This window comes from Betta splendens, chromosome 16 (assembly GCF_900634795.4).
Source record: "Betta splendens chromosome 16, fBetSpl5.4, whole genome shotgun sequence".
Classification (NCBI taxonomy): Eukaryota; Metazoa; Chordata; class Actinopteri; order Anabantiformes; family Osphronemidae; genus Betta; species Betta splendens.
In genome coordinates this window covers 17,091,064-17,105,250 of record NC_040896.2, presented here as the reverse complement: position 1 = coordinate 17,105,250, position 14,187 = coordinate 17,091,064, and the positions used below count along the sequence as shown (strand labels likewise).

General features: G+C 46.8%; 1 protein-coding gene and 2 long non-coding RNA genes across 6 annotated transcripts in view; 2 read left to right on the top strand and 1 right to left on the bottom strand.

Annotated features, from left to right (window-relative positions):
* Positions 1 to 5,966, bottom strand: part of LOC114843622 (A disintegrin and metalloproteinase with thrombospondin motifs 16) — a 30,729-nt gene extending 24,763 nt beyond the window's left edge. Inside the window, exons 1-3 of the mRNA XM_029130331.3 lie at positions 5,628 to 5,966; positions 5,434 to 5,521; positions 3,240 to 3,574 (exon numbers count right to left, since the gene is read on the bottom strand). Coding sequence (XP_028986164.1) covers positions 3,240 to 3,574; positions 5,434 to 5,521; positions 5,628 to 5,708 — 504 coding nt within the window. The 5' untranslated portion in view covers positions 5,709 to 5,966. The remainder of the gene's footprint in view (positions 1 to 3,239; positions 3,575 to 5,433; positions 5,522 to 5,627) is intronic.
* LOC129603190 (uncharacterized) lies at positions 1,209 to 3,137 on the top strand. Its single transcript, XR_008692895.1, has 3 exons — positions 1,209 to 1,672; positions 1,755 to 2,035; positions 2,309 to 3,137. It is a non-coding gene; the product is annotated as an uncharacterized LOC129603190 (long non-coding RNA).
* A 7,814-nt stretch (positions 5,967 to 13,780) lies between the features above and the next one.
* LOC114842805 (uncharacterized) overlaps positions 13,781 to 14,187 on the top strand; it is a 178,751-nt gene continuing 178,344 nt past the window's right edge. For all 4 annotated transcript variants that reach the window (XR_005896780.2, XR_008692836.1, XR_003783497.3 and 1 more), the window contains exon 1: positions 13,781 to 14,184. This is a non-coding gene — a long non-coding RNA (uncharacterized LOC114842805). The remainder of the gene's footprint in view (positions 14,185 to 14,187) is intronic.

Genomic DNA, 14,187 nt, shown 5'->3' with positions numbered 1-14,187 from the left:
CAGTCGCACTTACTCGACGGACTGTTTCTCCTCAGGAGCCACTGGTGACCATTGCTGTTTACTGGATCCTGCCTTTGTATTTTAAGCCCGAAGCTTGCGACAGAGGCTGTAATATTCACCATCTCGAGCATTGATTTAATAAACAGCACAAAGAAGAAGCTTTCGCTGAAACTAGACTAAAACGCAACAACGTGCGTGCACCGCTTTCCTCCCACTGCGCCTGCATTCGGGCCGCTATGTTGGGAGATTAGGCCACACTGGTGCCTCTCCTAAATAGCCAAAGTCATCAGATAGCGCGCTCGGGCTCTTCGAGGCGGGCATACCGGCCATAAAACGCTGAAACGCTACTTGGGAGGGCGCAAACAGCTGGAGTCTCTGGAGTCGGACGCATCCAGACAAGCAGCGACAAGAATGAGGTGGCAGGAGGCGAACGGGGAGAGGGGGGGGGGCTCGGAAAAGGAGCCTTCGGAGCGCTACAGCGCGACTTCTGCTGACGGGACAGATTCCGAAAGCAGTACGGTGTCGGGGACGCACTCCTGGGCCCCGCCTGCTGTGAACCAATGATAAAACAAGCAACGATCTGCTGAGGCGGCTTGAACATTGATTACTGCGCATCAACCTGCCGGGACCACACAGCATTCCTTTCAGCGCTCCATCACGTCAACAGGCCGTCTCTTATATCCCCTTGGAAATCCCAGAGCCGGGGCGAGCAGGCAGCCTTCCATTATTGCTACCGCGACAGGCCCCCGGGGCGAGAAACACACCTAGCCTTTAACAAGAGGAAAACACATGACCCGCGAGTGATTTGTAGTGGGAGGACGTGCGGCGTTTCCCTTTGGTACAAAAGGAAGGTGTTCTTCAGAGGCACTGGTACAATTAGATTAGACGATGATATGGAGCATGTGAAGCTAAGGCGGAGGTGACAGCAGCAATGCCCCCGGTTAATGGGCATGTCTAATTGTTAGAAAGGTGAATTATAGATGAGTGTTTTTAGCACTAACTCTCATAAAATATCGCAGTGTCTTGCTTTTAGAGCCTTTTTTCTTGACAGAATGTCCTCACTTTGTTAGGAAAATACATTTCGGTTGTCAAACCTCTCTGTGTGTGTGTGTGTGTGTGTGTGCGTGCGTGCGTGCGCTTCAGACCATTTGGCAGCTGAGCTCTGTTGTCAGTGGGACTGGCTCCATTCTTTTATTCCACCAGTTCCATGGCTGTAAGTAAGAGTTTAAACTCCCCACTGTCATCAAATCGAGGCTAACCACTGCACGGAGCTGCCAAAGGAAAGGGCTGAAAAGCCAACTTATACGTAACCTTGCGAAGCAACACTCATCACGGGGGGGTCACAACTTCAAAACAGCCCCTATACGGTAGCTTTCATGCATCTCTTTCTACTTCTTCCTTATCTTTTTTTTCCACTCATCAAACAGGCGAGCGCGAGCGCGACCTTTGTGGTGAGAACGGCTGCGAGCACCTGCACCTGCGCTGTTTTACGTTGCTTGGGTCTGGCTGCGCTCACTGATACAGCCATTCATCTGAGCTCCTCCGGTCGATATTTACCTGTCTAACAGAAACGTGTCCAGAGTGCAAGGTCTCTTGGTTTCTGACCCATGAAGGAGATGCCAGATCTAACGCAAGGGCCATATTAAAAAATGAGTACACGCTACTATTTCAGGTCAGAGTTTGATAAAATGATAATGACAGTTTTTTTCTCCAGCTTTCCCTACGGGTCTAAGTATCTCTGTCTGCTGACATAGAAAAAGTCCGATTCTCACTGATGCACTGACCCAGTCCATCAGTCGTGAGAACAGCATTTACAGTCGCTGCAACCCTGGACCCTCTGGCTGTGTCTTTTATTGGGATCTGGGCCTGAACACACACACACACCCGCAGAAAAGGCATCTCTGGAGACCCGCCATCATCTGTCTGTCCTCCAAAGTCCCCCATCGTACGAGAAACCAACAAAGACGACCCTGGAATTTACAATTAAAACACCAAAACGCTCTCATGCTACGCTGCTTTGCTAAAGCTATAAAATGTGAGTTTCCACCGACATTTGGCTACGAATAAGTAACACAACAGGACTTTGCTCAGCACAGTTGCTAGACTGTCTAGTGATGATGGAATTATAAATGAATGATTATGTATGAGTTCAAGTCTGGGGGGATTAGTGTGTAATTACTCTGGTCCTTTGTTCTCTGGTCCAGACTTCTAAAAGTGCTAGAACAATACTTAGGGTCACAGGGTGGAGCTGCCTCCCTTTGACTTACTTAGCGTCACTCTTACAGTATTGTTTCCTTCATTCACGCAGGCCGAGAGGACCACCAAGGCATGAGTCCCTCCACAGAACACAAACAAGCTCAAGTACTGAATCCTGGAGGAGGCTGATGAACTGTGTGAGGACTGTACAGGTAGAAGGGAAACCAAGATGGCCTCCAGACGGCAGCAGAGCAAACGCTGAGCAGAGCCTTCTATGGCGTCAGCTCAGTAACGTCACTGCAAACGATGTTGGGACTGTGAATTGTGAATTTAGGTTATTTGTGTCCAGTCTTATGATCGAAAATGTGCACTCTTTGCAGAATTGGCGTTTTCCATTTATTAATAATTCATCAGCTGATATAGGCAGAAGTGTAATATTTAGAATGAGCCTGAATGAACCATGTGAGACAGTCTGAACGGAAGCCCGACTCTGGGTTTTTAACTTTAACTTTCAGTACGAGCCAAACAATGCCTGGACTCAAGCTCTGTGTGAAGCACGGCTGCATAGTCGCGTGATGAAAGAGCTGCTTCATGGCTGCATGCGTGTCAGTGTGTTGCAGGGACACAGTCTGGTTCCATCGCCTTTCTGCTCGGCTCTAATCTGATTTTCCCATCCTTTCATCTTTCCCTCCTCACTCTTTCCGGCCGTCTTTCCTCACGTCTCGCAGCCCACGGTCGCTGTGGACGTCACGTATGGATGCTTTGAGTCGTGTACTTTGAGTGTTTGCACTAATTCAGAGTTTTCTAAACGCTGTGGACATTTCTCTTTCTCGCTGTCTGGGCTTCAGCATGACAAGAACACTTACGCTGAATTTATGCTATCGTGATTCCCAGAAGAAGCCAATTTTTTCATGTCTAATATACAAACTGTAAATTTAACTGTCCCCGAAGCCTATTTCATTAATGCACAGACACACAGCGACCCAGATCCGGCTCGTGTGCCCATTTCTTCCCATCCGGACCTTTTTCTCATGCACACTCACCATTCCCATACACGTGGACAGCGCCACTGAGCTGTTGACCGGCGACCTCAGCGACCCCTGGTAGAAGCAGAGATCCTCCCGCTGGTACGTCCGCCGGGTCCTGGTGCCGTTCCCCCCCAGAACCTGGACGGTGAAGCCAGGCGCGATGAGGCTGCGCGACGCCTCCCTCAGCTCCATGTGGAAGTCGCGTCCCAGGCCGCTCAGCCGAAAGTGGACCGTCTCGCCTGCGCGCGGGGGGAGGGAGCGGCGCCGCCTCCTGCGCTGGTGGTGCGCGACGTCGTGTGAGATGTAGGCGCCTCGGTGGTCGACCTCGTACGGAGACACAATCTCATATTCTGCACAGAGAGCGCAGGAGAGTCGGGCACTTGATTTGTTGTTTGCAAATAAAACTATTTGGTTTCAGACGCTACCTGGGCTGCACCACAGACGCAATAGAAATCCCTTCCCTGCAGAATATTGCTTGGCCTTTTTCAGCAGGGTCACGGAGGAGATTTAAAGAAAGGAAGAGTTTCAGGCACTTCCAACAGGCTCTTCCCCAGAGAGTGAATCCCGTTTGACCCTGTGTTTTACTACAGTTTTTACTGCTGCTGCAGCTCCGGCTGGAATACTGCAGCTCCTAAAGGGACGGGGTATCAGGCCGTGGGACCGGCCTCTTGACCAGGTAAATGTTTAATGACGAGTCCCGTCCGTCCTCTGAGCAGGAATAAAGCGACTCACTAAAGTCGAGCCAGACCAGCAGTAAAGTCTGAGTCGCTGCACTGTCTAGCATCCATGAATAGGAATAGCCCAGAGACAAACATGTTGTGGCGGCGGGTGAAACATGCCGCCTGACAGACAGTGTGTCATCACTGGCAGCGCGGGTGCCTGAGGTTTGACCCGTCCGGCGCATCGTGATGCTGACTGCTAGCCCCCCATGCAGTGCATCATGTTTATTAGCAGCACGCGTTTATTTTTAACACCTGACACGCACACCTCCGTTATAGCACAGCCGCGATGCACTCGCAGGGTCTTTAGCCTCTCTGTGCACACACACAGCAAAGCACTCAGGCAAAAGCAGAAAACGGAGTGCTCTGTCGAGGCCCGCTTTGTCCACTTCCACCCCCCTCCCCCACCCCATCACAGGGTCAGTTCCACCCTGAGTCAAAAACCAGCTGCGGTGACCCTTGTCTGACAGTATACAAACAAGGAGACTGCTGCAACACACACACACACACACACACACACACACACACACACACACACACACACACACACACACACACACACACACACACACACACACACACACTTCTTGTTTGATGGACTGAGACAAGACCCTGTGGTGGTTGGTGTGTTGGTTTAGTGGCTCCTGGGGGCCATTAGCACTAAAGGGGGGTTTCAGCCAACGGGTGCCTTGACTTAAAGTTGACAAAAGATGGGAACTCTTTCCTCACCCACTCTCACATTAGCTGCTACAGCACTGGCTTCACGATGATCCCAAGTGAAGGCTTCCCCTCAGCTCTGTTTCACATCATCTCCACATGTGCCCAGCAAGAGGAGTTTTGATGTTTGTTTATTTGTTTATGTGACTGCTCTTCGTGGCGACTAAAGAAATCAAACGATCTAAAAGGAGAATGCACAGCCAGAGGAGCTGCTGACTCAGCATACCATATGGGGTTGGATCCACCGAAACAAAGACCAGATGAAGGTCTTGCACTTACTGCTTGCAGTGATTACTGAACTGAATAAGCAGTCAAAGCAGGCATCGATGCATCTTCATTAAATTTGTAATAAAACTCTAACTGTTCAAATAAACAAGAAACATTTCTATTGTGCTCTTCAACAATTAGATTAATGTTATTTACTGATACTTTTCTACTTTAATTATTCCCTCTATTCCTCATGTTGCTGAAAACATTTGAAATGAGTTTCCAAAAACTTGCGCTTATTTCACAGTTTTACCAGCTTTAACCGCTTCTGCGCGATTGAGTCCGTGTCAGGGTGCAAGTCGCCCCCCGGCGGCGAAGGAGGGTAACGCACCGTGCAGGTGAGCCGCGCATGATGCTGCTGGGGGGATGTGGTGGGGTGAGTTTGCTTTTAATCCACATGCAAACGAGCAAAGCACAACCCGGTGGGGTCACAGCTTCACAAACAGTCGTCACACAAAAACACTCTCCACAGACGCAGAATCGCTGACGACAGCGGCACAACCCACCTGTGTGTTGAGGTAAATTGAGAGATCGGAGCAAAGCCGACGGTTCGTGGCGTGGCGCGCCGTCGACACCATGATTGAAAAAGACGCTCTGGTGGACAAGAAATGATGAAAATGATCAACATACTCCGTTACCTTCACGTCTGAGGCGTTGGCAACTTTGGGAGTTCAGGTCATAATTGAATCGCTTTACTTACTGCGAAACAACAGGCGAGATGGACAAGGAGCGTGGTTCGGGTCCAGGTTCTCCACTCTGCACCGGTCCTGAGGAAAACCATGTCTAGGCATCCGCTTTGTGCAAAAGCCGAAGTCTGGGCTGTGTCACACAGCCACTTGCCCAAAGTCCCAAAAGCTTAAATGAAAAAAGCCCAAGAGCAGCGGCAGCGGTTCTGCAGAACCCAAGGAGCGGAGACTCTCAGATGCAGCCCCCTTCAGTGCTCCATTCATTTTCTATCCCGACACGGTAAATAGCACGGATTTAAGTCCTCTCTCCCGGCAAGTCATTTTCTTTTTTTCCACAGACGCTCCGACCAGGATCCAGCGTCTCTCTCTCTCTCTCTCTCTCTCTCTCTCTCTCTTTCACACACACACGCACGCACGCACGCACGCGCACGCACACACCCCTCCGCTCTCCCTCTGTCTCTCTCTACCCAGTGACCCCCGCGGACCATTTTGACTCGAACTGAAATAAATCATGTGATTGTCTTAAATAGGCTGCAACTGGACTTGGCAGCGGCGCACTTCTATTCATGAAAGTCGCACCGAGCCTGGCGAAACCTAGGCTGCGCTCAAGCCTGCGGAGGACCGCGTCCGCGCGCGTGTCTGTGCGTGAGTAAACGGTTGTGTTATGCTGGAGGGGGGAGGGGGGGGGGTCGCCGCCTGCAGCCAATCACATTTGACACCTGTGCTCAGAGACGGACTCTGTAACTGTGCTGGCTCCATCTGTGGAACGGGGAGTGATGCATGGATGAAGGACAGGAATCAGAATCTTAATTATAACCCAGACGTCTGCGCCATGATCTGCAGATTACACCCTGAAGCAGGCAATCAGTAACTTCTGATGGATTACACTCTGAAATTTAACATTTGACCCCATTTAATCCGCTTGTCACTCTCCCATCTCTCCTGTACTCTGCAGCTGCACTGATAGGCGTCCTGCCAACATTTCCTAACTCCACACAGTGCTTAAGAGTGTGGGAGCCAAAGGATCAGGAGCACTTGTTTCATATTCTGGTGCATTTCATCCTCCCCAAAAGGAAAACCAGATGAGTGTTCTGCTGGGGGCTGCAGAAAGCCATGTTTGACGGCTTACAGTGCGATCGCTTCGGCACTAAATCAGAATATCTGCATCGAGGTGAAAGACTGAAACAATCAGAGGTGACTGCAGCGAGACGCTGGATAAAGGTCAATCATCTCTAAACTTCAGCCATGTGTTACAAGGTTTTCTGCTTTGCATACATTTCCTTCATTCTCCAAAACAGAGGCACACAAATGCTGCAGCTTATGTTTATAGGCACAAATAAATCAAATCGATCTTAAGGACCTTATCAAATCTAAGTGGGGCAGACAACTACTATTTGCTGATTGACAGCCATGAAAGACACGAGCCAGTGTGGCAGCCTGAAGCCCAGGTGGCTCCACAGACACTCCACAGTGACGAGAATTGGATTAGTAAACAGGAGAAGATTGAGAAGAGTATGTTCTAAGCCTATAAAACCCAAACACATACAAAGCCCACATCCAGATTTTTGACTGAGTTTGCCAATTCTGGATTTAATCACTGATAAAATACTATCATGAAGACAATTCCTACCACATGTTTGGAAATTCAGGAAACCTTTAAAGTGTCTGCTGCTGATGTTACGTCAGCCCTTTGCCTTTTTTAACACAGTCTTGGACTTTATGGAGAAAGTGCATTAACCTACAGACCCTAAGACTCTTGAAAAGTGGACCTCACGCCTGCTTTTTATGTGCAAACTCTTTCAGGCCACACGTGAGCAACCAATTAGCCACAAAGTTTACTTAGTGGAATCTGATGAACTGGACTACTGGTATTCAAACACACCTAAGACTTAACTCCAGCATGTTGCATCATCATCATCGGCCATCGGAAATCTTTCACTGGGAATGTTATCACAAAGAAAAAAACATTTTGAAGCAGAATAAAAGGTTAACTCTACAGTGACCTGAAGCAAATATTCAAACTGTTTCGAAGACTGAGACTTTAAACTTTAAAGTGCAAGTTTACAATCATAAGGCCCATTTACTGCTGATTGGAAAGCTGCCAGAGAACAGTGTGGCAGCCCTGTGTTATGATGTACAGCATTATGCTTCATTGTGTTCAGTGGGGGTGAAGAAGCAGAATGAGTAATAAACAGGAGTCTATATTGTTTGAAAGAGTTGAGCACAAAGACACCCCCTGTAGTCTGAACTGAGCTGGCGGCCATAAGTGGTTTGACCTCTGACCCCCTCAGCTCCTGTATAGCTCAGAGTCTGCCAGCCTGTCTGACCACATGTTTGCCTACCTGCCCACCTCACTGCCATCAGCATCATCTTATGCATTCCCAAAAACAGAGCATCTGTTCACATTAGACAATGAACTTTAGAACTATCACACCTTTTATTGTCCTCATCAGTTGTTACCACCTCCATGGATATGCATCAATATAATATAACCACAGCAACATAAAAATGAGAGAAAGGCCCATGAACAAAGTGTCTGACAGTGATTTGGGATTTCCAATTACATTTTTGTACGTGAAGAAGATGACATACTTTTAGTGAGTGTTACAAATAACATCAATCCTGTGTGTTTGGGTGTTTGACACTGTGTGGCTGTGGTGAGTATTTGTGAGCGAGTGCACGCGCTCCCTTGTGGGATCTATGTGTCTTTTCGTTGTGGACTCGAGTGTGGACCTGTGCATGAATGTGCTTTTGTGTTTTGGTCCACATGTGTGTGTGACTAGTGGGCTGACAGCAGCTGTAAAATTCCCCTCTGAGCATCACAGAGGGGAAGCTGATGAGAGCTGACAGGAAGCGAGAGTGAAGGAGGCTGGAAGAGGAAGATGAAGGTGAGAGTGGAGCAGGGGGGGATGTTGGCTGGCAGCGAGCTCGATGATTGAGGGTGTAGAAAAAAAAGCTGTGCTGCTGTCGGAGGCCTTTGCTGTTACTGTCTTGACCTTATTGAGTGTTACCCATGCGGTGCACCTTGAATGTATCAGCTCCCACTGAAACAACTGTTTCCCCTAAACATGTGCAGATGGTGAACAGGTTGAGGAGAGGGACCCTTCAGTGTGTTTCAGTGCTCATACCCTCATTGCTGAGGGTGATGGGGGTGTATCTCTCACAGAGTTGGTGGATCAAACACTCAGTGACATTGTAATTAATGAATTTTGTATTTATTATCAATATTTTTGATTGAAAAGCTGAATATGAACAAAGGGTAATAGAGCTGGAGGCCTGGAATCACCCGGGATGAGTTGAAGGAGGGGAGGGAAAAAAAGGCAACACAGGAAGTGAGTATCAAAATAAGAGCGGAGACCTTGAGGCAAGCTATATACTGTGATGAACACACCTGGAAAAAAAACAGTGCTGTAAGCTGTATCCAGCGTTCAGAGCAGCACATGCTCCCACTTAGACAATGACATTTTTAGGGAGGGCCTTCAGCAGGAGTAGGCCAGATATTCACCATATTGGAAATATTTGGTGCATCCACAGAAAGTTGTGAAACAGCCATATTCCAACTCCAGCAACGTGAACATCAAGTTTAAAACTGTTTCCTGTACAAATGATGGCAGGCTTACCTTAAACCCTGTGTTTCTGCCTTGGCAAGGAATGCCGTAGAGTGTATTATCCCTTTGTCTTCTAGCCTTAGAGACCACAGGGACCGACAGTTTAGGGCATAGGATGCCGTTTGTGGTGGTTCCATAAAGTAATTAGGCTCCATTTAAAAAGAAATCATCAATACCAGCAACGTTTTTCATTAGTCTGGTGACTGCAGCCAAAACAGGAATAAGACAGAAAGTCAGACGGGTGAGCTGCGTTTGGAGCATGTTTCCATGGAGCTTCACCTTTTAAAGAGCCTCCACTGAACTAGATAATGTACTGGACGGGGCTGAGCGCCTCAAGCATTTGTCTTCATAATAACCCCTGATTAGTGACGTTATGGCGCTGATGTCAGTGCTCTCCATCAGTGGACTGGAGAAGCGCTGCCGCGTGGGAGGTCTGGTTCTGACCCGGTTCGATCATGTGAGCAGTGATAGTTCACACTGGGACACGGTGTCGGGCTGAACCGAATTATTTTTGATTTATGCTAATGACCTTGGCAATTATCCTGTTGATCTAATGTTATCGCAGTAATGGTTTGGGCAATTAAGCCAATCAGCTGTGCGTTATTTTCTGCAACAAGTGTCTGGTTTTAAATGAATGTGTGAAGGTCGTTTAGAATTTGAGGTTGCGAATAATTACAAAACTTTCTGCATTTGAGAGATGAAACACTGGCAGCAACTAACTAAAGATTCTCTCCTTCGGCCTAAACGAAGAGGGCGACTGGCTGATAACAACACAGGATACGGCATCTTGCGGTACCGGTGGTATTACCCAGCGTCCACTTTCCAACACAGCTTCTTCTCCCGGGGCTTTGAGAAGCAAATGAAAATGAAGGGCTGAAGAATTGTGCTAATTATTGGCAGCGAGCGGTATGTGATCGCTGGGGCAGAAAGAGCATCCCTGAAGGGGTGAAACCTGAAAACAAAGTGGCTAGTCTTATGACACTCTGCAGGGGTGAGATCCTGCTAAAGTTCGTCCCCTCTCTATTGTGTAAGCAGAACTGTTATAATAAATGCCTGGAAAAAAAAACGCACAAGCTTTATCAGAGATGGCAGATGAAAGGAGCCTGTGCTCTGATTCTGCAATGAGAGGATAGAACAAATCTTTGCTGCGTGTTGTCATGAATATTACATGCGTAAAATGTTCTGTTAAGTGGCTGTGACTGTTTGCAGAACCTTTCCTCGATTCTGGAGAAGTTTATTCTAGACCCGATGCCAGTTTCAGCAGCACCACCAGCTCGGCTGTACCTCTGCTGTACAGTAGCTCTGTTTCACTGAGCCAGACCCAAAGGAAAGTGCTTCTCTTTACACGGCTGTGGGCCGGTGGCAGGGTTTCACTCTGTGGGAACCAGCGTCTGGCCAAGAGTCTCTGACCCACACAACCCACCAGTGTCCGCACTGTGGTGTGGACCTGAACCTGCTGAGGGAAAACAACGAGCCTCCTCATTTAAGCTCAGACCCCAAGTGTGTTGAAGTCTTGTTGAGTGGAGCAGGATTTACTGTAAAAAGAGCATATGCATACTGTATTTGTGATATCAGCAAAAATATAAGTTTTATTCTTCACTAAAGGTATTTTCAGTGACTGGAGATGTTTAGATAAATACAATATCTGGTGTCTTTTACCATTGTCCTACCTCTGAGGCACTGGGCTTCACGTCTCGCTACTGTACTGGATGTGTGGGCTCATACACTGGCTGCTGTAGTAACTCTAGTTTCCAGGTGAGTTGGCCAAAGTGTGAAAAAGGCCAATGACAAAGAAAGTCTGTCCTTATGATGATGATATTATTGACACACAGTGCTGAAAAAGCTTATTTTACCACCATTTACCAAATCTGCCCCCCCCCATAATGAGAATGCTATGGAAATCACACAGACCACCCAGAAACACACATAAAGGCACTCCGTGGTTCACAGAGATGCCCTTGTAAACACATTTTCATCAAGAAGTTGCAAAGGTATAATAATAATAATAATAATAATAATAATAATAATAATAATAATAATAATAATAATAATAATAATAATAATAATTAGTTTTCCACCTGCGCTAAAAGTCAATCTTCAACCTCTTTCGTCATAACAAGCTGCCAGCAGTGATTGAAATTGATGCCTCTGTAGTAGCTTGAGCTCTCCACCTTGCTTTGTGAAGGGCCAGCGTTGTTCTTCTATCAATGATTAATTTCTAAGTGCAGACAAGCTGAGAAGCATCCCAATAAAAGATGTTTTGAGTGAAAGTTTGGTTTCAGTAATGAACTGGATGTCTGTGAATATTGTAAGCCTACACAACATACAGCAGGTGATGTATAGAAATCAGGAGCATGATGTTGTATAAACTGAGGCTGATAAGTGCAGCCACCGTAAAAGAGATTCAACAAGGTTTCGACAACAATGAAAGTCATAGTCTAGATTCACGTCAACTGAACTCGTAGCCCCCTGCCCCCTAATGTTACAGGAGGGGGAGTAGTGAAGTGGGTAACTGCACGTACATGACGACAGTTTTGGCACCTCGCCCTAAAGAAAGATGTGACAGATGCCTGACCACAACCCATGAACAGCTGTTTGACCAGCTGAGCCACAGCCACCACTAGGCACCAAATGGTCCTGGCCATTGGGGAGTCGGAGCTGGGCTCATGTTGTCTGTAGCTGCTCCGAATGGGGAAGGTCATCTCATACTCAAACTGGAAAAATACAGTCTGTATGTGGGTGCACATCCCATTTTATAATATCAGTGAAAGCAATTCACTTGGAACATGAACCGATCTCCTTTGGGTCACTTATCACACGCATACTTAGAAGCAGCTACACTCCATATTCAATGGACCGTCCATAAAGGTCACCACCTTTACCAGCTCATCTCCCAGGAGCAAAGCTTTATTTTGGTTGTAAGGTTCAAAGGTCCTGAGATGCATGTTGACAGAAGCTGTCATGGCTGCCTTAGTGCCAGCATCAGTGAACCTGAAAATATTTGTTCAGAAGCATCAAACGCGGAGGTAAAACAGCATTGAACTTATGGCTGGAGAATAAATGCAGCTTCAAAAATGCCTAGTCTAGACTGGGGGTGAGAGACGTTACTGAATGAATTGTATTGTATTGTATTGTATATGTATTGTGTATGTATGTAAGATTCACGCTTGCCACTATGAAACTGTTGATTGATGCTTCTCTTTGGAATGTGCCTGGCCTCGGTCTCCTTATAGCTGAGAGTTTACATATAAATGTTTCCACTAGGAATCACTGCATTCCTACCTCAGATCTGGGTCAAAGATGAAAGATTACAGGGCTCTGACACTGACAAGCACCACAGATCAGACACCGAGAGGGCATGAACAGAGGGTCCGGAACCACACAGATCTCAACCTGCCCGCGATTGTGTTAAGAGTCAAGTTAAATCTTCTTTGTTGGTTTTCAGAGCAGCTCACCTCCTTCCTACCTCCTGGCACTTCTGCACAGTCAGTCTGATAAAATCTACATCTTAATTCACATTTGTTCAGATCAGTTTTGTTCTAATTTCACTCCATGAATGCAAAGACTCCAACAGACAGTAGGTGGCAGCACGCACCATTTTAGGTGGCTTGTTAGCTGCAAAAGAGGAGAACATACTGTAAGCCAATGGGGTCACGCTACACATTTTTCAAATATTTGTGACTTTCTGATGCGCTCTATGTTAATGCAGTTTTTACCAATGAATTTAAGTTGTCGACCTTACGTTGAAGATTTAGTTTTCACATGCTTAACATGAATGCTGGCATAGACGTCATGGTGGGTGATTTGCAGGATAACGATATTAAACACACCTGACACCAAATCTGAGGTGAAAAGAAAGATGGCACCTGCATGTTTTTAAAAACTGGTGGTGAATTCAACACAACTCTGAACTGGAACAAACACACAGTCAAAACTGGGCCTGGGCCTGAAGCTGGTCCTCCTGTGTCAGGTGTGCAAGTGAAGGCTAAGATGGAGGAATCTCAGAGGAGAATAAGCATCTTGGTGGACAAAAGTGGACAGTAAAGTAATTCTTTGTACTGGTTACAAAGAAATAAAAAAAGTGGTACTGTTGCGTTATAATGATCATATTAAAAATAACTTTAAAAATCACAGTGCATTTAAAAACAAACATTCTATCCCATTCTAACCTAAGGGAATAACAGACGTTGATTTGAAATAAACTTTATTCATAGGAGCTAGCAACTTCACGTTTTTAACACTGTAATGTCCGTACACCACTGACGAAGGCCTTCATTCAACAGGTTGAATCCGTCCCTGAAACGTAGCATCCATTTCACAGACAGGCCGATGAAGCTGCTTGTTTACTCACCAGTCTCAGCACCACCGCTTTTCTATTTCGCTTGTTTGCTTTGGTTGTGAACTCGTGTTAGCTTATTTCTCTCTGAAACTGGGAAAAACAAGCAGGAGCAGCTCATCGAACCAATCAGCAACGCTGCTGTGATTGACGGAGAGGACGAGCCAATCAGCTATAAGCGTAAACAGTTTCTGCCGACGACGTGAGTCAATCAAAACGACATCAAAACATGGGGAACGGCAGTGTCAGTTAAGTTTTAGACCATTCTAAGGCCCACAAACTTTGGAGGCCCCCCAGCTTTATTATTACAAACATTATTAGCTAACATTATTAGCAGTAACATAATAATAAGACGTGTGTGGCTGTGTAGCAGTGTATGCTGTAGTGCACGTGCTGCTACACAGCCACACACGTCTTATATTGGCGTAATGTAACGTTACACCACGTACTAAATTACAAAGGTTGTACTTATACGTACAAAGAAATAATTATCCAAGGGACAGGTCTCAGAGCATGAGCTGCTGCTACCGTTTCTGCTTCCTTCCCACTGCTAAAGCTAGCTTACAACGGGAAGCGCGCTCACTCGAACTATTCCCGAGGATCGAAGTTCGGAGCTCTCACTGACAGGTT